General features: G+C 44.6%; 1 protein-coding gene across 1 annotated transcript in view; it reads right to left on the reverse strand.

The window, feature by feature from the left end:
• Window positions 1–2,648: 2,648 nt before the first annotated feature.
• TMEFF2 (transmembrane protein with EGF-like and two follistatin-like domains 2) overlaps window positions 2,649–23,177 on the reverse strand; it is a gene marked incomplete at its 5' end in the record, with an annotated part of 124,764 nt that continues 104,235 nt past the window's right edge. The window contains 4 exons of the mRNA XM_008945989.1: window positions 2,649–3,287; window positions 3,694–3,780; window positions 8,497–8,655; window positions 10,152–10,275. Coding sequence (XP_008944237.1) covers window positions 3,191–3,287; window positions 3,694–3,780; window positions 8,497–8,655; window positions 10,152–10,275 — 467 coding nt within the window. The remainder of the gene's footprint in view (window positions 3,288–3,693; window positions 3,781–8,496; window positions 8,656–10,151; window positions 10,276–23,177) is intronic.

Below are 23,177 nucleotides of genomic sequence, written 5' to 3' on the forward strand. Positions count from 1 at the left end.
CGGTGGACTTGTTCACCTGCATCTGAAGGCACCAAGGCGTTGACCGTCCTAGTCTAGGGATGGCAGGTAAGTTCCCTGTGCCTGACTTCATTTTGAAGACCTAGGTCAGGGTGCCGTTGTGTTAAATGCATCACATTCAAAATAAGCATGTTGCTTCTGGCTCCAAAAATGTGATAGGCTGAAAAGAAAAGCCTTGAGGAATGGGTGTGCCAACAGTCCTATTTTTTTACTTATTTTTAGGTTTCAATAAAACAACCACCAGGTCTGCAAGTGGCCTTGGGCTGTTGGGACACTGGTGGTTTGTGTTGCCACTAAGCAGTCGTGGTGTCACTCGGTCACCAGGGGTTTTGTACCTCTAGGTTGTTGTGTGTGGTTTTTAAAGTAAGAGTGTGCTGGTGTTTGAGGTTATTTACAGATGCCACAGTGCCATGACAAAAAGAAAAAGCCAGTGAAACAGCTGAAATAAATGAAATATTAATAAAGGGGCCTTGCTCTTGCTGGTGTAAGAGTGGTGTGGGGAGCAGAGACGTGGCAGCACATCAGCACCCCTCCACCTGGCTCTGGATGGAGGAGCTGGGCTCTGCCTCCGTGTGTGGCAACATCCCTGTGGCCAGGGCTTCACCTGGGCAGGTGCTTCTGTCCCCAGCCCACCTCCCTTCATTGTGCCAGCTTACACTGCACGAAGACTTCCACATCTCAAGTTCTGACCAGTGTATGGCTTTATGCACATGCACCTTCCAGTCTCTTCGGAAGGAAAAAGCAACCCCAAATCCACGTCTCCAAACATGCTGCTGAGCTCGGTACAAATTCTCCAACTGTTTTCTGCAGAAATCTCCATCCCTGTACGTACAATACTGTTATTTTCAGACTTTGTGCCCATTTCAGTGTGTTGAAGGTTAAGCTTGAAAGGCTCAAAGAGCTCTAATGGGACCTGCCCTCTGTGCACTAAAACCAAAAATCACATTTCCCTCTCTGCCCTGCTGTCTGCAGCAGGTACTTAAAAACTGGCCTTGCTCTCCGAGGTGTGAAGGCTTGGTGAAAGATTCTGCAGCTGGGGATGCTGCTGAGAACACCTCGTGGGCACCAGCTGGTTTGGGATCAAATGCCAAGCAAGGCAAATAACTTTGCAACCAAAAAAGGAAGGCAAATAACTTTGAGAAGATCAGAGCTAGCGTGTCGGACTCCTGTTTTCACTTCTGAGCAGGGCTATGCTATTTTAGGCCAGACCAAGCCTTGCCTTTTTTAAATTAGGTTTATTGCTGTAGCTACATGGTGGTGTGTAAGTGTTAACATTTGATTTTGGTATCTAATGTAAGTGACTGAAATAAACAATCCAGATCTGATAGTCCCAGTGGGGGGACTGGCATTTGGATTTGGCTCAAAAATCTGCGGTTTCGACGCTTGTTAGCCTCCAGCACCTCACTCAGAGAGCACGAAGCGTGGGGGGTGGGCTGCAGGGTAGAGCTGGCTTCCCAATCCTCCAGCTCATGCCCAAGTGCTCCTCAGAGGCGCTTGCTGGAGGGATCTGGAGAGGGGTGTTCTAACGCCCTGGGGTAGCAGTTCAGTGAACAGGGCTTCCAAAGTCTCCCTGCGCCGGGGTCCTCTCCGTGTCGTGCCACCCCTGCTGAGCCTGTGCGCGAGGGGCAGCACCAGCGAGGCTGGGCCAGAGGAGTCTTTTGGTGGTTCTGAGCAGGGAAAGCTCCCCTGGTCCCACAGCCAGGATCAGGGCTGCTCGCTGCCTCTCTGCTGCACACTCCTGCCCCGCACCACCGCTCTGCCAGCCGCAAAGGGAGCCCGGTGGATGGGAGAGCTGGGGGCGAGGGTGAGGACCAGGCCCAGGGCCCTGCTCCCCCTGCCCCCCCTGCCTCGCCCCAGCCCACGGCACGGGGAGCAGAGGGTCCCTGTGGGGCTGGAGAGCTGCCCCTTGCCAGCGCCTGCCCTGCTGCCTGCCAGAGCACCGCACTCCCGCTCCCGTCAATCAGCACAGACCAGGGGCCTGGAAGCATCTCTTGCCAATCACCTTTTATTACCTTTGAAAAGCCAAGAAACCCAGAACAAGACAAAAACTGAGACCATTTGTGTGAACATCATGCAATGGATTCACTTTAAAGCAGGCTGGGGTGGGGCGGGGTGGGGAGACCAAAAGCCACGTTAGAGTAGAAGTATTGCTTCACCCATGTCTGAAGGCCACATTGGGTGGGCTGTCACCAGTGGGGTTGGTGGTGACTGTTGTGAGGGATCAGACCGATGCTGAAGCAGGAAATGGAAACACACCCATGAGGCACCATCCCAGGTAACCCCAGAGCTGATTCTGACCCAAACAGAATTTCTCACATGATGATGACAGTGAGTAATACTCCTAGCTCTTGTCACGGGCACGTTCTGCCTAGGCAAAGTCTCTTTGGAAGGGAGCAGCACAATGAGCACTGCTACAAGGGGTTTTGAGTTCAGCCGTGTTACTGAGCACTCTGGTAGTCAATGGGTGGAGAGGATGTTATCCAGCAGGAGGAAAGTTACCACACTCTGCCCTTCAGTCTCCCTCTGCCGTCTTTAAAATTCATACCACAAACTAGAGTAATATAAGCTTCTTGAAAGAAGCTTATATTATATTTGGAGAGTTTCAGCTACCGTGGAAATAACTTTGCATCTTGTCCATCATGTGGATGTGACAAAGCACATGCCCTTATTTTCCTGAGGTATAGCCAACATTTGAGTTCATTACTTTTAATGGAGCAGGGTCACCCATAAAGTTATTCATAAGGTATTTTCTGAGTGGTTTTCACCTTCTCTTTGAAAAAATAATTTATATCAGCATGTTCATGAGGTACAAATGGTGCTGGCATTTCAGCTGTTATTATGTTATTAACTTTTTTAACCTAATAATTTTCAATCAACGGCAAGAAGCAATTTTCACTCACTCCGGTGACCAGAGTTGGAGATCCTGCAAAGTGTTCTTGTAGGGTTCACCTTGACAGACACCCAATTCCCTCCCAAATCAAAACATTACCCCCGACGCTCTCATGGCGGCTACCAAGAATTTCCATTTCCCCTTCAGTTAGGATTTAATTTAGAAGGCAAAGGCTTCCTAAGCTATGGGAGAGTCAAGATAGATGGCATGGGAGAAGAAGGCTGATGAAATGTAGTTGACTCCGCATCTGAAATATTTTATCCCTCCTCAATGTAGGTTAAATTATTCTTCACCTTTCCCACATCCATAATTGTCGCTGATCTTGGACCAACTCAAAACCCTACTACTGAGTTCAGTAGACTCAAAATTGCCACTAGAACTGGAAAAAGAAAAAAAAAAAAAGAGATTTGTTAGTGTCCATACACAATATCCCAAGACTATACACAGCTATGAGATACAGCAAATTTAAGAAAGGCAATTTTTTTCTCATCACTGAGTATTTATTATATATAACAAATACATGAAAAAGAAAAAACTATATTGTGTGATATAAATAGTTTATTTACATTACAGAAAAACATCAAGACAATGTATACTATTTCAAATATATCCATACATAATCAAATATAGCTGTAGTACATGTTCTCATTGGTGTAGATTACCACAAATGCAAGGCAACATGTGTAGATCTTGTCTTAATCTTTTGTCTATAATACTGTATTTTGTAGTCCAAGCTCTCTGCAGTTAGTTTTGCCATTGTGGAAACATGCGCTCTTTAAATTAACCTTGTCGAGGCTCTTGTCGTGTTGTCTGAACTGTAGTGCCCTGTGTTTTGCTTCTGTCTGTGGATTCTGTTGCTCCTGGGACATTTCCTGGAAAAGAGAGTTGTGAGAATACACGGCTCTTAACAACGTGTCCTCCTGCCCTCAGCACCTCTCCAATGAAATGAAATGAAATGGGCTGGCTAATGGCAACGGGACCACAAAAAAAAACCACCCACAAACCCCACAAAATGTACCAGAAAGGTAAATGTGGCATGAGAAAGTTTAAGATTCCTACTCCTGACTGGTGAGCGGTGGTGACTCCGCTGTGCTGCAACAGCCCCAGCTGCACCTCACCTCTCACCTCTCAATAACAGACTGACCTTCAGTGAGGCGCCGGTGGGAGATTTCGGATGGGCTCACGCTCACCTGCTCGGCGGCCCAGCTCTGTGGAATATTTACAAAGTGGAGGCAGGGGCTGCCTTTTGAAGCATCTAAGCATCCACAGTTCCTATCAGTCTCCATGGAAATGCTCCATGCTCAGCTCATTAGTGAGCTGCTACTTCACTGATGGGTTCCTGCACCACGTTGTGCTCCTCACGTGGCTGCTTGGCTTAGTGTGGAAAGCCATCGACCAAAATCTTATCTTCCTCTGGACAGCTGCTAAAGCAAATCTATTCTGCCTCAGAACCTCATGGTGCTCCTCAGCAATGTTTCAACCTTTTACCTGCAGCAGCATCATCTACAGGGATGCCACAAAGTGTTTTCCCCAAAGGAAAGAAAATAGGTTGCTTCTGGTTTCCTCCCATGGAGACGTTTAGCCCCAGGTGGAGGCCACAGGGAGTTCTAAGCAGCTGAAAGCCAAGGGGGTTATGGCAGAAACTGCTGGGCAAGCAGAACCACAACAGAATGACCAACACCCACTAAAAATGCTCCCACTTTTTGCATGCGTGGCACCAGGAGGAAAATGGTGAGCTACAGAAAACCAAGCAGCAATAAAATTGATCCTTTACCCAGGGTGGTCTAGTTAACATTTGGGAGAGAAGGAACAACAAGTTACTCCTAATCTGGCCATGCGTTTGTCCTCTTTCTTCAGCTAAGGCTCTGTGTGAGCTTTTAGCATGGGTGTGCCTCATCCTGCCCTCTGTGTGGGCAGCTACAGAAAAAAGGCTGAAACACCCTCCTGGAGTGGCATGACAGAAAGCCCCACCACACTCCAGAGCACCTTGTGAAACCCTCTGGGTTATGCACCGAGGAGAACCCACCAGCTCGGTGCAGTGAGAGCTCAAAACACTTGCCTTCAGCTCTGCCTCAAATAACTAACAGCAAAATAGAGTGAAAAAAGTTTTCACTGACCCCTTAAAATCAAAAAAGGCTTTTTTTCCCCCCTGTTGAATGGGAGTGATGTTCTATGATGTCAGCTGAAAGGCTAAACAAGAGCATAAGGACTTGTGAGGCGTTTTAAATTGCTGAAATACAATTATGTAAGTGTCTCACAAAATATGGGTCAGATTGTCCCAACTTGCCTCACTTTTAAGGCAGCAGGACCACCCCCTCACGAGAAGCTGTATGGCTGTGTGCTAGATTTCACCTCGTTCCTTTCTTGGAAGCAGGAAAGCAGACTGTGATCATTACTCCAGGAAAACCCAGCCTGCGTCTCCAGTGCTCTCAGAGGTCACAGCAGAGCTCTTGTTATGAAACCACTGCAGACTTTAAGGGCTTTGCAAGCTCCTGACAAACTCATTATTCACTGAGTGTTCCTAAAAAGGTGATCTGACATCAGGAGTGAGTCAGGGAGCTGCTGTCAGCAAACACGGGGCCCATTCCCTGCTCCCCGTGCCCTGTGCCCACTGACAGGCACAGAGGGACTTCACAGAGCTCCACGGAGACAGCACCAGCACCTTGACACGCTGGGACAGCACGGGATGACCAAGCTACCAGAGGTTCCTCCTGTGCTCCAAAGGATGAGGATTTACACTAGAAAGTGCAGCCCTGCTTTGCCCCAGAGCTCAGCTGTGTGGAGCAGGGCTGGGGAGCCAGGCATGGAAAGCCACAGCGGGCACAACCCAGACTGGTTTTGTAAAAATTATTGATATTGGGTGGCTGGGGGATGACCAGGATGGTCAAAAATCCCAAGGGATGAAGCCATGTGTTCCTGAAGAATGCTGGATACCAGCTGCTCCAGAGCTGGGAGCAAGGAGATGAGCCTCTCACAGGCACTCACCCAAAACTGGCACCATCTATACAGTCACTGAGGTCAAGGCTGAGAGAAATCGACTCAAATGTACAGCTTATTCATATTCAGATGATGAAAAAGCACCTTTTAACCAAAAATGCCTATGGTTTAATTGCATAATAAGCTATGCTACCAATTGATGGAAGCCTGGGAGGGCCCCAAGGCCAAGCACTGACATCACAACAACTTAAAGGCAATGCCACTGCATCTGCAGGTAGGTTCTGTTTGACGTGCACCTGGGTTTCCTAAAAGGGGCGTTGGCATTTAACCAATTTTTTAGACTTAATCATCTGCTAAAAGTGAGTGACAGCTTTTCCTCAGTCCTTAAGTCTTTAATCAAAAGTTCTTTGTAGTGCTCCGTGTGTGGGATGCATTCATTTATGAACACAGCAGTTATATCAATGTAAACTAGGTACTGGAGCACAGGCTTCCTGCCCTCCTTCCATTGAAGCTTGTTCCCAAGCTTGAGTTACTCACAATGTGATTCATAGCAGGTAAAACACATTATGCATTCATTTTTAATCAAGTTATTTCTTCACATAAATAAGCTGCTGTGACTAGACATTAGGGAAGCACTAAAAATGCAAAGCTGTAAAGAAAACTGCTGAGAATCGTTATGACACTAAGCCATACCTGTGTTATTTACCTAAGATGAAAGTCCTTGGCTGTAGGGACTGTGCCTCACTGCTCCACCTCCTTCCCTCTGTACCTCTTGGTCTCTGATACACAACTCCTCCACCCCAGCTGCTTACTCCCATTGCTGGCACTGCCAATGAGTAGCCAGGCAGCCAACCTCATCAAGACTTCAGCCACTTAAAAACAAGGCTGAGTTTCATCTGAATTCCTCCCCTGACTGGGTTCACTACGTGGCAACAGAGATGCTAATGGTGGCACAAAAGCTTTGGCAGGACCAAGTGCCCAGGAACCCGGGGAAGGGGCAGGAGCAGGAACCAACACAGATCAAAGTGTCTGTGCACCAATGGCCCTAAAAGGGCCCCAGAATTGCTCAGAACAACCTGGCAGGGTGGTTTTATCACTTTCAAGAGTTCAGGGTGTGGAGTTCAAACCAGTACAGTCAAGTTCTCCAAAAGGGCTGACTTCAAAAGCTCAACTACTTATGCATAGGCTGCCACAATGCTCTGTTCTCACATGGATTTCTCTTAGGCCACTTAAGAGTACACTTCTGCAAATGTATCTTGAATCATTATGCTGGAATGGAGGATGCTCTAAAGTAATTACACACATTACAGAAAAAAAGTCAAAAGATCATAAATTAACTCGGTTACAGAGTGTGAGGGAAAAGGTTCCATCTATGCTGGAGAACAGCGTGGTGGGTAATTTGCACTATGGCACCTATCACTCAGAGCAGAGTCTGCATTCTTCAACATGAAGGACTCTGAGCTACTGCATCAAGGTGACAGAACCAGTCACCCAACAGAATGATACAGAGTGTTTGTTCCATTATCAGTTACCACACCATCTTCTTTTTCTTACTACACGCTACATTTTTGGTTCTTTGAATCACTTCTGTGAGAACCACCATAATCTACTGCCTCCTTCAGCATTTACCCTTGAGTCGATGAACTCAGCTTGGCCAAAAAAGCAGCTACCTTTCATCAGATGGTTTTGCTTTATGCCTTTAGGCCAGAGAAGGATTTATGATTTTTCTTATTGTTTTTTTTTCCCAGGAACAAACGCTACACTTGTCTTCCAGCCAGGTAGTGCAACATAGGGGCTGAAATATATTAGAGATTTTATTTTCTGCAGAACTATGGTACCTGGCTTTTATTTTTTTTTTTTTTCCTATTTTAAAAAGAAATTTATTTCTAAAAGAGTGATTTATCAGTGTTGCTAGCTGAATTAATATAACCTTGTGAGTTATGAGAGATGCCTGAAAATGTCTGGAGATCAGAACCTACCCCAAGAACCTACCCAGGGAGAGCAACACAGCTTAGTGGGGAAGTGGAGGAGCATGTGTAGGAGGGGAAGGATTGCACCTACCCTTCTCATTGTGAACTTCCCTGGGGCTGTCAGAGCCATTCAAATCACCCTTTTCTCCTCACCAAAGGAATTAAAAATCATCTCTGGCTTGGTGTGTCACCACCTGGTGAAGACCTTCACCACGTGCGGCACCTTCGAACACGCGTACAAGCCTAATGAAATCATTTAATCAATGGGACTGCAAACAGGCTGAAAAGTTTGTATGCTTTGCTTGATTAGGACTAAGGGAATGGGCCCCTGAGGAAACCAGATGGAGATATGATTAGTTTTATTAAGTGTTGATCCAGGTGCTGTATTTATATTCCCCTTATTTATACGAACAATATTTGTCCAAGCATCTGAATACAAAATAGGAACCTTCATTTGCTGCAGGCACTGTTGTTACCTAAGTTTGATTAAGATGGAAGTAAAAAATCAGTCATCATAACAAAGCAGCACTGGCTGGTTGGACCAGACACCTTCTGTTTGTTGGAGACTTAAACAGCATTTGTGATCAGCACCATCACTGCAGAAAACTGTATAACCACTGCACAAAGTACCAAAACCAGATGTCTTTTCTTTCTCTATTCCAAAATACCAGAGATACTGACCTTGTAATACAGAGGACTACAACACAGATGATAGCAATCTGGATGGTTCCAATCACAGCTGCTATTAAGACATACTGAAATCGTACTGGACCTGGAACCACATATAAAACGCTGTAGTCCTTTTTTTCACAGTGTTGTCCAGTGTAGCCAGCATCACATCTGAAACAAAGCATATTTTTTCTGGTTATACCTGCTGCTTTCAAAGAATGTTGAAAAAAATTATATCTGGAAAAAAAAAACCTAAAAATCAGTGGCCTAAGCATAAACTTATGTGTGTTTTTTTTTTTTTTTCAGGATGGACCCCCTTGAGAGAGCTCCAGTGCCTCCTCAACCTCACAGAGACTTCAGTTCCTCAGCATCACCAAGGTCTGTGAGAGTGAACGACACTGTGATAGTGCCAGGAGGTGCCCAGGGGACTGGGACTTACCTAGCAGCAAGGGATGCCCATTGTGATAAGAACCCATTTAGTTCCTTGCACAACATATTTTAGATTTCTCCCTTTCTCTGAGGGGGGTGGGTGGGGAGGGTGAAAAGCCATCTAGTTGTGTCTCCTTATGCAGATTACCCCTAAGGAGGTGATAAGCAATCATCCAAGCTCCATATGAAATGTGATTAGATGCTCCTGCAAGTGGATACATCATTTACATTTTGTCTGGTTGCTATAAAAAACCCTCTGTTGATGCTGCAACCATCCACCCCAATGCCTCCTGCTGCTCTGCTCCCCCGTTCCCATCCTGCAGCCTGACATTTTCCCTCTGTGATTTTGGGGAACAAACATTGGTTTTCCCATTTTAGCTCTTGTCCTGTTTCTACTAAAAAAGGCCAAACAAGAAGATGTAAAAATCCAGGTCAATGGCAGCAGCAACCATTAAGGGACCAAGCCAGATTGCTCGGGTCCCTCTCAGAAGTGTTAGTGGAGCACTAACCCTGATGGGTTAAGCATTGAGCTGCCATCCTATTCCTCTCCTGAATTCTCACAGCAGCCAGCAGCTTGAGGAAAGGATATTTTCCAGATGAATGGAGAACCTAAAACACAGCAGCTGCAAGGAGCAAAATGTGCCCTGTCTGTTTGGGGGAGCTGGGAGAAGCTGGCTTGAGGATCTGCCCTGGGGTTAAGTCTGATCTGTACCTTCCCTTTCCCAGTCCAATGTCCCAGGATCATGGTGCTTCATGCCTAATAGTCCTTTTCTTTGCCACCAGGCTGCTGGCTGGAGTTCAGAATTAGTATCCCCACCTCTGCAGGGAGGCATCTGCTGCAGAAGCACGTGCTTTCACCACTCCTCCTCCTCACAAAGGAGCCACCTTCACCCCAGCTCCTGCCAAGAGCAGGGATGCATCCCTGGTGGCACTCCTCTCCTTCAGAGCGAGGAGGCTGCCCAGTGGCTGTCAGCACTTTGTGAAGTGCTTTTTTAACAATATATCTAAATATAACTGAAGGTTACTGAACGCTTTCATGATCAATTAACATTGTGCATAACTCGATACACTCTTGCCACATAAAATGGGGACTTTCTTGAATAATTTGAGTCTAATGGGTTTTGTAGCACAAAGGGCCATGGTTACCATTGTTTTCCCTAGTTTATCTAGATGAAGTGTTTTTGTAAGCCAGTACTTTAATGTGTGTAGCCTTTCCTCATTGGTAGGAGAAGGGTTACCTGCAAGACGGTTCCAGCATGTTAGTGGAGTGCTCACACTTGCCATGCATGCAGAAGCCATTGTAATGCTCTGGACAAGGGATGTAGATCCCTCTTGCACTTTCTTCCAGTTTATTTGCATTCTCTGTGAACACAGGTGAAGGGAACATTAACCTGACAAGGCAATGATGGAAAGAACTCAAGGAATAAAAGAAAGGGAAATCAGCAGAACAAAATGTGGCAGATGTTGTTTATGGGAAGCAAGAGCAAGGGTTTGCACCTCGAAACAGGTAGGCCAATGTAGATGCAAAGCGTTGCAAGGTTTTCTGTCATTCTTTTGCATATCTAATTCCTGTCAAGTTACAGCAAATGAGACAGCAGAAAAAAATTCATCTGACTGTTCAAAAACTGATTACAGAATAGCACATGAAAAACACCTGATGGTTTCTGTTTTCCTCTGTGGATGGTCTCGTCACACCCAGGCAAGGCTAGGAGGAAGACCATTACAATACACTGAGTCATTCAATACAACATATCTAGAAAGATATCTTATGACTGAAGTAGGAGTCCAGTGCTGAAGTTTATCACCAGTGCTGCAAGCCTGTGCCCAGAGCCCTCCCTACCCTGCAGCACGGGTACCTTTAGTTTGATTTTCTGTGCCTTTACTGCTACATAGTCACCAAGACTGCAAATCCTAGAAAATACTTCCCTCCATGTAGCCAGGAAAATGGAGGCTTCATTTAGTTTTGAAACAGGCATGTGCTCAACATTTAATCTACATCACGGACAGAAATACAGGGTGCTATTTGAAATAAACTCACATGAATTTTGTAAGAGACAGAGGTGTTAATTAATCTGGGTAGTTTTGGCAAATTCTTCCATTTAACCAAGCCTTATGACACTTCAAACAGTAAAAAATCCTTTTTCTGTGATAGCATCATCTAGCCACAATGAATTAAAACCAGAAGAAACAAAAAATCATGAGAGATGTCTAAGGAAATGTAGTTTGCACACAAGTAAGTTGAGGCATTTGCATCTTCCAAAGGAAGCCCTCGAGTGTTAGGAAACAATTGCAGTTTGTGTTCTGCCTCCAAGCCAGTTGTGCTGGCAGGAGGTATGCTTAGGTATTATCCCACCTTTGGGAAAAGTCTGTGTGGCAGATCCAAGATTCAGATTTTCATAATGAATTTCTTTCCTGTCGTTGCTGTCCAAGGAGAGTTTTAAGAGTCTCTAACAACTTGCACTACTAAAGTTGGTTATATTGTCCTTCTGTTAAAAGAGGTGAGGACAAGCTCCCAGGAAATGAGAATGACAGAGCAACCTCTACATCCCTGTAGACAGCATTACATTCCCTTTCCTCGTTAGGACTTTCAGGAGCTCTGCACTATGGACTGATGCTGCATCTTTTTAAATGCACATACGCTGACCACAAAGCCATCTGCCTCTCCTGGTTCCCTGCTTATATTGAGGTATTCCTGGGCTTGGGGCTGACAGTGGTCTCTGGGATGACACAGACAGGATGGGCTGACAGGAGGCATGTTAAAAGCATGGTATAACCTCCTTTGAGACCTTCCCCAGGAATTTATGTTACTGGAAACTGGTGGGAGCTGGTCCCATTTGTCTGGCACTAAACATTTCTGGCTACCTATCACTCTCTACGTGAGACACTGGCTAGCAGTATGTGAAATATATACTCAGAGAGTTATCATCCAACCAAGACTTCATGTACGTTCCTTTTTTCCACCTGGAAATATTCCCAGAAATGAAAAAATACTTGTGACAGCTCTCAATGGACCTTCCCAGTGCAAACACATGTAGATCCTGATGTGCTTGGGGACTTGTTGGAGTCCATACCCATGTAGTGATCACAGATGAACCATGCCCAATGGTTCCTGGATGTGCTGGACCTCTGCTCTTGTCCACATTCAAATATAGTTCTGGTCAGGAAACTGCAGCAAGAAATATGGGATCCTTATTAATCTGCATTTTTTCTGTTGTGGAAAATATGATGTCATTTCCTTCAAAGCTTCCATTAGAAAGAAGTTTGCTTCTTTTCTGAAGAACAGGAGACTGTGCACGTATCTCTGTGTGTGTATCTCTGATCCTATCAGGTACCAAGATATCTCTGTGATGTCCATACCCCACCACCAACCAGTGTGAGAATCCCTCCTCTCTCAGATGAGCCAGCAGTGCTGCTAAAACAGTAGGACACCATTTGGCTTCTGTTTTTTTTTTAAAGGCATGCTTCAAGATGAGGAGGGAAGTTGTTACTTTCAGGACAGACAAATCTGCTAGGACTTGAAAGAGGGACCAGGACCTCTCCCAGACTTGCAGATGCTCTTGTTGTGTGTAGGCTGCAGGGCTGGTACAAAGAGAAATGATTTCTCCTCTTCCTGCAATCATGTGGGTAGAAACTGTGTTTTCTTTAAAAAGGTCTCTAGCATACTTTTAAGTAAATCTAGGATCCTGCAGAACTTGTGATTACACCTCTAAGTGTAATGTTATGATGGGAAATGCTTTACTGATTCAAAAATCAGATAGCCCAAGGTTTGCTAGCACTTCATAGGATAAACACTGCACACAGGAACACTTGTCATCTGGCTTGGAAGAAGCCACAACACTTAGACACAAATTGTGTGTAGTCCCTCATTTTGACTGATGACTCCTCTAAAAGACTTAGGGGTTGAACATAAAGGCAGGGAGGGGAAAAAACCTTCTACTTATCATGATCTGCCATTTTGGTGATTTGAAAGACAGGCCACAATGAAAGCATCATTTACATGAGACAAAGTTCCCCTCCTTCTCTGGCACATTTTGAATTCATCCATTTATCACCTGCCTCAAAACAGGTTATTTTTCTCATTATTCAAAACATCTGCTCAGATTCAAAACAGAGCCCCAAAACCCAAGATATGCTTTAAAAGTTCCTTCATGTTAAATCTGACTGCTCTCATTCCTGCAGGATCTGAGCACTTTTCAGGAAGCCAGCCATTGAGGAGATGCCAACTGTCATGAACGCATCACAGGGTTTACAACACTATGAAACAAGAACTATAAATAATTTCTAAAAAGATAGGATGGGAATAAAAAACACGTTTAAATTATGAATCAAAGAAGAATGGTACAAAGTTCAAAAACGTAAAACTAAATGAAATAAAGACTTCCCCCCCTTATTATCACTCTGGATTATTTATAATTGGAGGCAACCCACACTAATCAGATCACAGTATCACCAAACTAAGGAGCCCCTCCACCACTCTGACCTTAGACCTTCAGAGAACAAAGCTTAAATCCAAAGTTACCCACTTTTTTCCAAGCACAGCAGATCAGTATTCAATGACAAAGACCAAAGTTAGCCAGGTTTCTTCTTCAAAGAATTACATCTGCTTCATTGTCATTGGAAACTATGCATTAAAGGTTTTTTTCTTTCACCAAAAAGACAGATTTGTACTTTTTTGTGATGGCTAGAATTTGAGACAGAAGCTGTAAAGCCTAAAGACAAAAAAGGACTGACTGGGGCAGTCTCTCCTCTCTCTGGCCAAATGTAATTCCTGCCACACTTCTCAAAGTGCTTCTCCTTTTTATTGGAGAAAGAAACACACTCTCACCCTCCAGGTCAACTGTATTCAGAACTCTTTTTCTTGAAGCATATTTCCTGATAGAAAATGCCACTTTGATGAAGGAAACTTCTTTTGCATTTCTGCAGTTTTTTTCATCTTTAGCCTAACATGACATTTCATATTGTTCACATCTTTTGTTAGTGCCAGAACATGACATGATAGCCTATCATACAAGATATACTAGTCAAAACAGATTATTTTAAAATGCATTTGAGGCCAGATGCTACCTTGTAGACTGAAACATCTTATCATCTTGCTTACTACAAGAGTCTCCCGTTGAACACTTGCTCTCCAGCCTTTCTGTGGATGGCAGGAAGATACTGAGATCATGAGCTCTTTGCTGGGGTAAATTGGATCCTGAAAAGTTACCCACTGTGACTGGCCACCTACTCAGTGATCTTGTCTTCCTGATGGATTATCTTCTGAAATGTTAAATAAATTATTTAAAGCTATCTTGACTAAATTCCTTAGTATCTATGTCTTGTTCCTGTCCTCCACTAAGAAGAAGTGGAAGAATTATTTCAAATATGTCTTGTATCTTTTTATTTTAATCTCTGGTTTAGCTGTTTGCTTTCCTTCAGGTTTTGGAAGCTGAATGTGCAGCGTTGGGAAACTCAGGTAAATAGTTCAGTGAAGGCTGAAATTTAAAAGCTGGAACAGCCTTGCCCAGTTGCAGGACCCAATGGCAAACGGTTAAATCAACACAGCCAGATTCGTCTCTGGGCAGCCCTCGCTGCTCCTCAGCTCCCATCTGAGCCACTGTGGAGCTTCTGTTGCACAACTGACATGTGGAGTAGCACCACTGACCAATTAATAAATCCATTAGTGCCCTTGGTGAGGATTACATGAAGTACTGTCTGGAATGCCTAGAAAATTCTTTCCAGGTGTAAGTTCCTGCAATTCACTTTGGAGAAATTAGATAAAAATCTAGTCAAAGTTAGGATTCTTATGTCCAAAAATTAACTGCCAGGCACTCAACAATCAGTTCTGCAGGGCTGATAATTCTGTCATTTTTTGTGTTTGAATCAGTCAGACTTTCTGTGTGACTTCAGGCAAGCAAAGTAGAGGGCCCCAGGCTGTGAATTCTCATGTTAGTATTGTCACTGTTGTACACCACAGTGCTGGAGCTCATGAAAGTAATAACTACTAGGTTATGCTCATTTGAGAAAATATTGGCTCACGTACAGTGTTAATACCTAATCACTGAAACAAAGGTGGTCCTGAAAATACATATACCCACAAATATTTAATCAAATAAGGGATGAGATGGTGCACGATGTGCAGCAGAAGCTATTTTGACACCCATCTCATTGGAAACAGTGGTTAAGGAGAATTGACTTACATAATAATTTAATCTTTTAATACCACTGAGGTCAGTCAAATTTGCAGCTGAAAGCTCTTGCTGATATTGAGGTAGTGACTCCTTACACATCACATTATCAGAGGATTTATGAAGGGGGAAAGTAATTCTTGGGTCAAATGTATGTCCTTAACCTTCTCAAACCCCTTTGGAAGTGTGTCTCCCCTACTCCTTTTACCTCCTTGGCAGCTCTCCCAGAGACAGGCCACAGAGCACAGCATTAGGAAACTTAACAAAGCTACTCTGCTCTCTATGATAGACACTTGGTGCATTATTCTGACCTGAGATCAAAATAAAGGTGAAGAGACCTGTGGAGCAAACGTAGAGGATGTTCTGAGTTTTGTGGAAGAGCTTCAGGGATTGACTAGGGATGGGAATCTGAATCCTGTGGATGAGCCTAGGGACAGCTGACACCACTCATCTGCTGTCCTCACAGAGTCAGCAGATGCTGCTCTGTTGGGATAAAAGGGAGATTCCTCGACCCAGGAGCGGTTCAAAGGTCCCTCTGTGAAGTCAGGAGGAACGGAGTGGTAACGATGTTGATAGCTCTGAAGTGCAGAATTGCTTTAGCAGGTTTTCTGGTACTTTCCCTCTTCTCTAATGGCACCTAACAGGAATTGAGGTCCCACAGCAGCTTATGAGGATGATGTCGTTAAGCAGGCTTCCTACTTACTTGTAATGAAGAACTATGACATGCTTGGAGATATGGCTTAGAGATGGATTTGGTAGAGTAGGGCTGGTTGGACGCGATGATCTGAAAGGTCTTTTCCAACTAAAGTGATTCCATGATTCTATGATGATAAGTCCCAGCTCAGATCCAGTTCTGATGAGAGAAAGATTATTTCTCCCCAGTCTTTGCTCACAGCCCCAGACACCTTGCCCTTGACAAAGCTGCCAGCAGCCATACTGCCATCCACCAACACAGCCCCACCTCACCATTAACAACCGCCAGGCTGACCTATCAACTACCCTGAGACAGTACCTTCTGTTCTTTTAGAATCTTCAGAACCTTGCTCTTGATTTGATGGATATAGTGTCTCTTCACAATGAAGAAACTGCGTGCAAGCAACTAGCCTGAAAATCACTGTTTGGGTGGGCGTTGGAGTGAGAATTCAGAAGGAATTGCTTGCTGCCACTCAAGAAGGAGCTCACCAGCCTGCTTTCCCTGAGAGCTAGTGGAAAGTGAGACACCAAATGTCAGCTGAAAACGTCTGGCACCACTATGCTGCAGCCCTAGCCTGAATTCATCTTGCAGCCACTCCAAGCACAAACTTCAAGCTAGTCTTTCTCCATAAACTGCACAAAAAAAAAATGCCCTTCCCATATTAGTTACTTTACCAAGAGGAAAAAAAAGAAATGGATCTTTGTGAATTAAATTACATTCACTTCTCTTCTCGGGCACAAAATAAGCCTGCTCAACACAGTAATTTATTAATTTTAAATGTCCCTATGCAAATGAGTTCCCTGGAATAAGATAACATCCATTTTCCTTTTTAAAAATAATCTAGTGCTTTTTATGTTTGAGATGGTGGCAAGATGTCCTAGTGCACTTGGAAAAAAACCCACTGTGCTCTGTCTTTTGCAGCAATGTATCATAATTATTCAGCCTGCTGCCATAATTAATAATAGAAACCGATGAATTAAGATACTAATAATCTCCAGATGTTCAAATGGAAAACAAAATACTTCCAGCTTGTCAGCATATATATATGTGGGCTAGGCTATATATGTTAAAGCTATCTCTGAACTTTTGAAATCAAGAAGCACTTTTATTTACAACATCTGTGAATAGATCTTCCTTGTTTGAGAACAGTGCTGGAAATCAGGCAACTTGTTAATCACTTTTCCTGCACGTAACAAGATCTGCAGTCTACTCAAAACTGAACATTGCCTTTTTTTCCCCCCATAATTTGTTTTTTCAGCAGCCATGGTCCACCTGCACTCACTGGCTAGGCCCAGATGCCTTACCCTAGAGATGCCACGGCAGCCAAGGCTCCGACACACACGAGAAGGTGCTACCAAGTAGCTACTGCAATCCAAGGTGCAACTCAACCCCAGAAGAGCACAAGTACACACCAGCACCCGTCACTCACACATCTGAACAGAACACCCAGCAATATTAGCCAAGCTGAAAGAGAAAAGCAAAAAACTCCCATGTGGGCCAATGTGTTGCTCCAAACCAGCATTTTTTTCAGTGTTCAGGTGCTCACATTAGACACGACTCCTCCCTGGGGTCACCATCCATTTTGTTCAGGGCTGTTGCCTCACCCTGTCTGACCTCCTCTGCCTTCTCACCACCACGTTTCATCCACTTACCCCACCTGCAATCATTGCCATGGATGAGATTTAATGATGCAGGGCTGTGCTGTGGATTTATCAAAGTCCTGGGTAAAGGGGCCCTTACAGTTTGTGCTTTCTTCTTTTGTGTCAGGATTGAATAAATCTGCGTTAACCCCATTCCTAGAATAGATGAAATCCCTCTTTGTGCTAACTCAGCCAGTCTTTGTTTTTGGCATGCTGCTGACGTTCCCTTCACCAGCCCCATGGGAGCAGCTTCCTCCTCCTTCAGAAACCAGCCACGTAAAGGAATGAAGTCGTAGTTTTTCTCCTTGCTTATGATCTCCTTAGACAGCTCATGACAGAGCCCTTAGAGGATGACTCAACCTTATTATTATGGTAATTCTGTGTTGAAAAAACTGTTGGTGTCCGTTTAGAGATTTGTGAGGTTCCCTCCAATTAGGCTGTGTGCCTGAAGGCAGCAGGGCGAATGCTGCATCCATCACACGTGGCACGGCACGAGTTTCCCTCCATCCACCTCTCCTTCAGCTATTCATTAGTGTCAGTGCTGGAGGGGGTCAAAAATGGACAGTGGGAACCAGACCGAGGCTCCTCTCTATGTCCTCCCCTCAGAAAAAGTATGCCTGGGAGTCACAGTTTATTCTTTAATACCAGATTAAACAGAGATGGAAATACTGTCCCACTATGTGGATGTTAGCAGTAGATGATGTTTCTTTACATGATCAAGTCATGTCTCCTTCAGAGCAAGCAGGCATGGATCTACAACACGAGGCAGAGGGATGCTGCCATGGGAAGCAACTCTACGTTCAGCACTATCTTCTGGGGCACAGGAGCCAGACCATCATCTCTCAGGTACAAGCACACACTTCTTCCTAGCAGCTAAACCACCCAGCAGCTATTCACAGCCGTTCCCAGCCCACCACGCAGCCACACAGCAATATTAGTCAACTTAGTTAAGTGGTGATTAAGGAACAAAACTCCCCGAACTCGACTGAGTGTGGGGTCCTGCTGTTTCTGCTTTGTGTGCTACTATGCAATTTCTGTATCAAAGCAGCCTTGCTGGAGCAGCACTCGGAGAGCAGCTTATTTCTATGTAGATGGGGCTATATGACATTTCCAAATGCCATACATTTGCATATGAAGGTTCCACTTTTTTTCTCCCTCTTCGAGTAAACAGTCTGCGGCAACTCCAAAGCAGTGTCTTCCCTCAGCTGGAGCTTTCTGAGAACCATCCTCATTAAGAAGCTTAAAAAAGCCTGTAATGCCTCAGTTTTGTAACACAGCAACCTTGGCTATCAATAGTGTCTGTGGGTAGGTCTTTTGATTTGTAGCTGCACCTTTGATACCAAACTGAGCGCAGAGAGGAAAACTGCAAGACCTTGAGATTTCATACGAAATGGCTACAGATAATCTGCAATACAAATCAATATTTGCAAATAGGTGTCAGACACATGATGGAAGCTTGTGGTCATCGTAAAAAAGGCTGTGGGTCATATTCATTACAGCTATGAAGATGGTATTGATTTTTGTCACTGATATTTCACTTGAAAACAAGAGGAGAAGCTTATTTAAAGAGCTGATGGGGAGCTCCAAAAGCGCAAACCTAACACAAAACCATAACCTTATGGAACGTTGGGAAAGCCAAGTGGACATTATATATTCAGCTTTCTTGTCAAAGAAAGATAAGGCTGAAGCAGATGGTATGTGGGTGAAGTTTCAACCTGAATACATTACCTTCTAAAAACTAGCAGTGCTAGGAAAACAGCCCAATTTTGTGGCATGAGGTGGATGAACATGTCACCTGCGCATTAAAGAGCCACCGGATGCAGGGCTTTGAGGTATGAGGTATGGAAGAGCTGGAAGAGCTTCCTGTTAGTGACATGCATATGGAAAAACAAGAATCTCAACACCTTTCCTGTGCCACCCAGTGTGAGTATATGAATTACGTATAATACACAGACTGATCCCTGTCCTTGTACACGTTTGTGCCGAGATGCACAGCCAAGGGTACGCACCGAATGGTCTTTTGGCATCCCCAGGAGGTGTGGGAGTGCTGATGGCAGGCAGAGCTGGTGGCAGTCACCAGACATCAGCTGTCTTCCTCCCTCATGGCTCAGCCCTGCTCTACAGCTGTGGGCAGACCTCTTCCACATCACTGTGACCCCGTGGGTGGGCAAACGCCGAGGGAAGTAGGAGTGCTTCCTTGAGCCCCTGCTCTGCCTGCTGTTGGGGGACCATGACAGGCACTTCCCGATGGTGGCAACAGGCACAATAACCCTTGGGAGTCATCACTGCTGTGGTCTTAGCTTGTGGAGTTTCACCCATCTGCCACTGCGTTTCTAAAGGACTTTATTCTCCTCTCCCGCCAAGTGGTAGATAGCATCAAATATGACAAATGGGATGAGGTGCCAGAAAGCTGATAAATACTTTTGATACGGCCCTAAAAATAGTGAAGGGTATTTGTACCCTTCTGACACTTTTCAAGGAATAGATGGATATGCATGGCCTAAGTTTTAAGATGGGTGTCAAGAATATTGATGTGTGGAGGGAGCAAGATCACTTTGCTGGCACCGCCCCGGGGGACAGTGCCATGACTGATGACATCTCCCGTCTCCCCGCCATGGGTGTGAGGGGAGGGGGCTCAGGGAGGGCTGCACCTGCACTGTCCAGCCAGAAGAAAGGGATTCATCTTGCCAGTGCAGCCCTGCCCCCTAGGGCACACCTCTTCCTTAGGGGGTTAGTGAAAGGGAGAAGTGGGGGGCGAGTGCTTTCTGTGCCTGGTGGGACTCTGTGTGGCTGGCTGGCAACACGGCTCACAACTGCTACATGGGAACTAAACTAAGGACAGCTTTCATAAACACCATGGCATAAAATATGCGTATGTCCTGATGGAAGAAAATGCTAGACTGGCTAAGAGTGATAAACAACACTTTTGGTGTGGATACGTTCTGGAGGACTACTATAACGGGGCCGTGTAGTTACGGCCCTGCAGTTCCTGCCAGGCTAACTTGTGCTCTGTACATGATCGAGCCAGCATGTCTCCAGGAGTACACCTGTGAATTTAACTTAGTATTTCCAACCCATCCCTGGAAATGTGGAAGTCAAATACAGTTTCTAACTCTCCCCTCCAGTCCCTACAATAAAGTAGACTCCAAATGTCTCCAATTCACACATGCGATCCCAGTGTCCTGAAGTTATTCCTTCTTTGGCACCCATGCCAGTGGCTGGCAGGAACTGAAGTGTTTATGTAATTAGCAGCTCTTCCAATTTTTAAGGACTACATTGATAAAAATTGCTTTAAAGCAGTTTAAGCGTGTATTAACAAAGCACATTACAACGTTTGTGTGGAGACACACTTATCATCTGTATCTCACTGGTCACATTCAGAGGAACAGGCACACCTTTTGTAACACGAGGGTACGTTTTCCATCAATCCTTGCCCTGCCTCTTCAGCTATGTGAGTGGCTTTTACTGGCAGAAAGATTGGGCAGGCAATCAATGGAACAACCTGGAAGCTTCGCTTTGAGAAACTGCTGCAAAGAAAAGCGCACCCTAATCCAATTACCAGGCTGTCCCCTAATTTCCAATAAGAACTCCAGGTCTGAATGGATTGTTTTCTGTGGAGATCAATGGATGGCAGGAGGCAGTATTTAAAAACGTCTTGGACTTTTATATAGGCCTGCCAGTATGATGTTAAGAGAACTTATTTTTTGGTTGCACACTTCAAAGAAAATCAAAGAATTACAACCGAAAGCGAGTATGAATGGCAAAGCTGTCAGAAAGGTTTGATGGAAGGCATGGAGATGGAAAGGTTAAGCTTGGCCAAGTAGGTCAGGGATGTCATTTTGGCCTCAAGGCATTTCCTTCAGTCCTTTTGACAACCTGAAGGTTTTACAGCCCTAGTTTTGTGCTAATTTTATACTCAGTTTTGATTACTAAAAGCAGCCTTTTTGGTTTTCCTTTTTTTTTTGGGTGCATGTTGGTAAGGTGCTGCCAAGCTGGAGTGTGACACCCATTTGGCTCCCTTCCCTCTCTTCTTTTTTTTTTCCAAGGTAGCATCTGTGCTTGTAAAAACATGCTGCCTGAGAGAATTCATCCAGGAAACTGAAGAAAGAGCTGCAGAATTTGGGGGAAGAGTGTGTAGGAAAACAGGAGACTAAAATAAAAATACGTAACTCCTATAAGTGGTATTTCTGAACACTTCCTGAATCACATGCTTGGCAAATCCCTTGTGCTTTTCTTGGTCATTTTAGTTGCCAGAACATGACCCTGAATGGCCTGCAACTACTCAAGAGACGTATCTGTTGTTGGCTGAAAGCATAGTTTCAGCCATGCTTTTTACCACTTTTGTTCAGGCTATTCAGAAAAGTAAATATATTTTATTGACATGTTAGAAAACTGTGATCACTCCTCTGTGTAAAGCAAAGCACTACACTTGCTGAGGGATGGATCCTGTTCAAAACCTGCGATACTGTTCTACCTAATTTACCAAAGAGACACTTTTTTCCTGGTCTGTCATGAAACTCTGCCATGGCAGAACAAAGCCAAAACCGCTGCACATTCTTGGTTTTGCAACAAAGGGGTCCAATCTTGCCATACCAATTTAAGTCTTTCGTCTACAACTCAAATGTTGAAAGTCCATCAGGCAATGACTGGTCTCTGAGATGTGAAGAGATCATCACCCAGTGCTGCAGAACATACTTTGTGCCCATCAGTGGCCTCAGGAGCTGAACGAGACCCCTCCAGGGTGCACAAAGCTCTGAAGACACTGTTACGGAGCTGTCACCTCTCCCTGTCTGATAACACAAACATCCAGAAGCACAATGTCCTTGAAGTGACTTCCCCAGGGACCCAGCTTAGACTGTGCCTTCAGAAACAAGCCACCTACAGATGGGCAATGGTTGCCTTATGATGTCCATCTACCATCAGCCTGGCAGTAGATCTCTCCAGATCCCCTGGCTCCCCCCCGCCTCTACATGTTGATGTATTTTGGCGTGACGGGACACAATGTGAGTGCAGAGCTGAGCCTGTGATTTCTTTCTTTCTTTCCATAAAGAGCAGAATAGCTTCTCTGCACCACAGAGGTCCTGAGATTCATCACTGGTCACACAGCTCATTTTGAAGCGCAGCCAGAAAAGTCCATTAAGAACATCTTTTTTATAAATGAATACCTGCATTGGCTATTTTTATACACCCACACCCATTATTATTGTCTTACAGAAGTGCCACAGAAGTGAGCTGTACAGATGGCATTTGTGTAAATAAAGGGTCTGGTATTTTATCTCAGCCCTCAGTCCTAGAGCTAATATTCAAAGTGAGGGAAGCTGAATGGAAAAGAAAGGGCAATTTCGGGAAATGGAAAATTTACTAAGAATAAAAATGATAAAAATGGATGAAAAAAAGCTGTACAGAGAAATCACAAAGCCATTAAACTCAATGGCCATTCTCCCACTAGCTTTAGCAAGGCCAGAATTTTACCTCCTGCCTCTTTAAATCTTATTCACTCTTATGACAGTATTTTAAACCAAACAGCTGACATCCTTCTGCCCGGCCAAGGCCCTTTAAATCACTGAAATGCAGGATGGAAGAAAAGATCCTCAGTGCCAGATGTGTCTAAAAACAGTCACAGTTCTTGTTGAGGCAATCTGCAGAGGAAAATGTTTACCATACATCATGCCTGACCAAATACTAATAGTTTATCAGTTTTGCTATTATAGACTAATAACATGTCCATGGCTACTTCATTCACAGAGCAGAGACACGCTAGAT

The sequence above is a fragment of the Merops nubicus genome, unplaced genomic scaffold (assembly GCF_000691845.1).
Source record: "Merops nubicus isolate BGI_N331 unplaced genomic scaffold, ASM69184v1 scaffold4060, whole genome shotgun sequence".
NCBI classification, from domain to species: domain Eukaryota; kingdom Metazoa; phylum Chordata; class Aves; order Coraciiformes; family Meropidae; genus Merops; species Merops nubicus.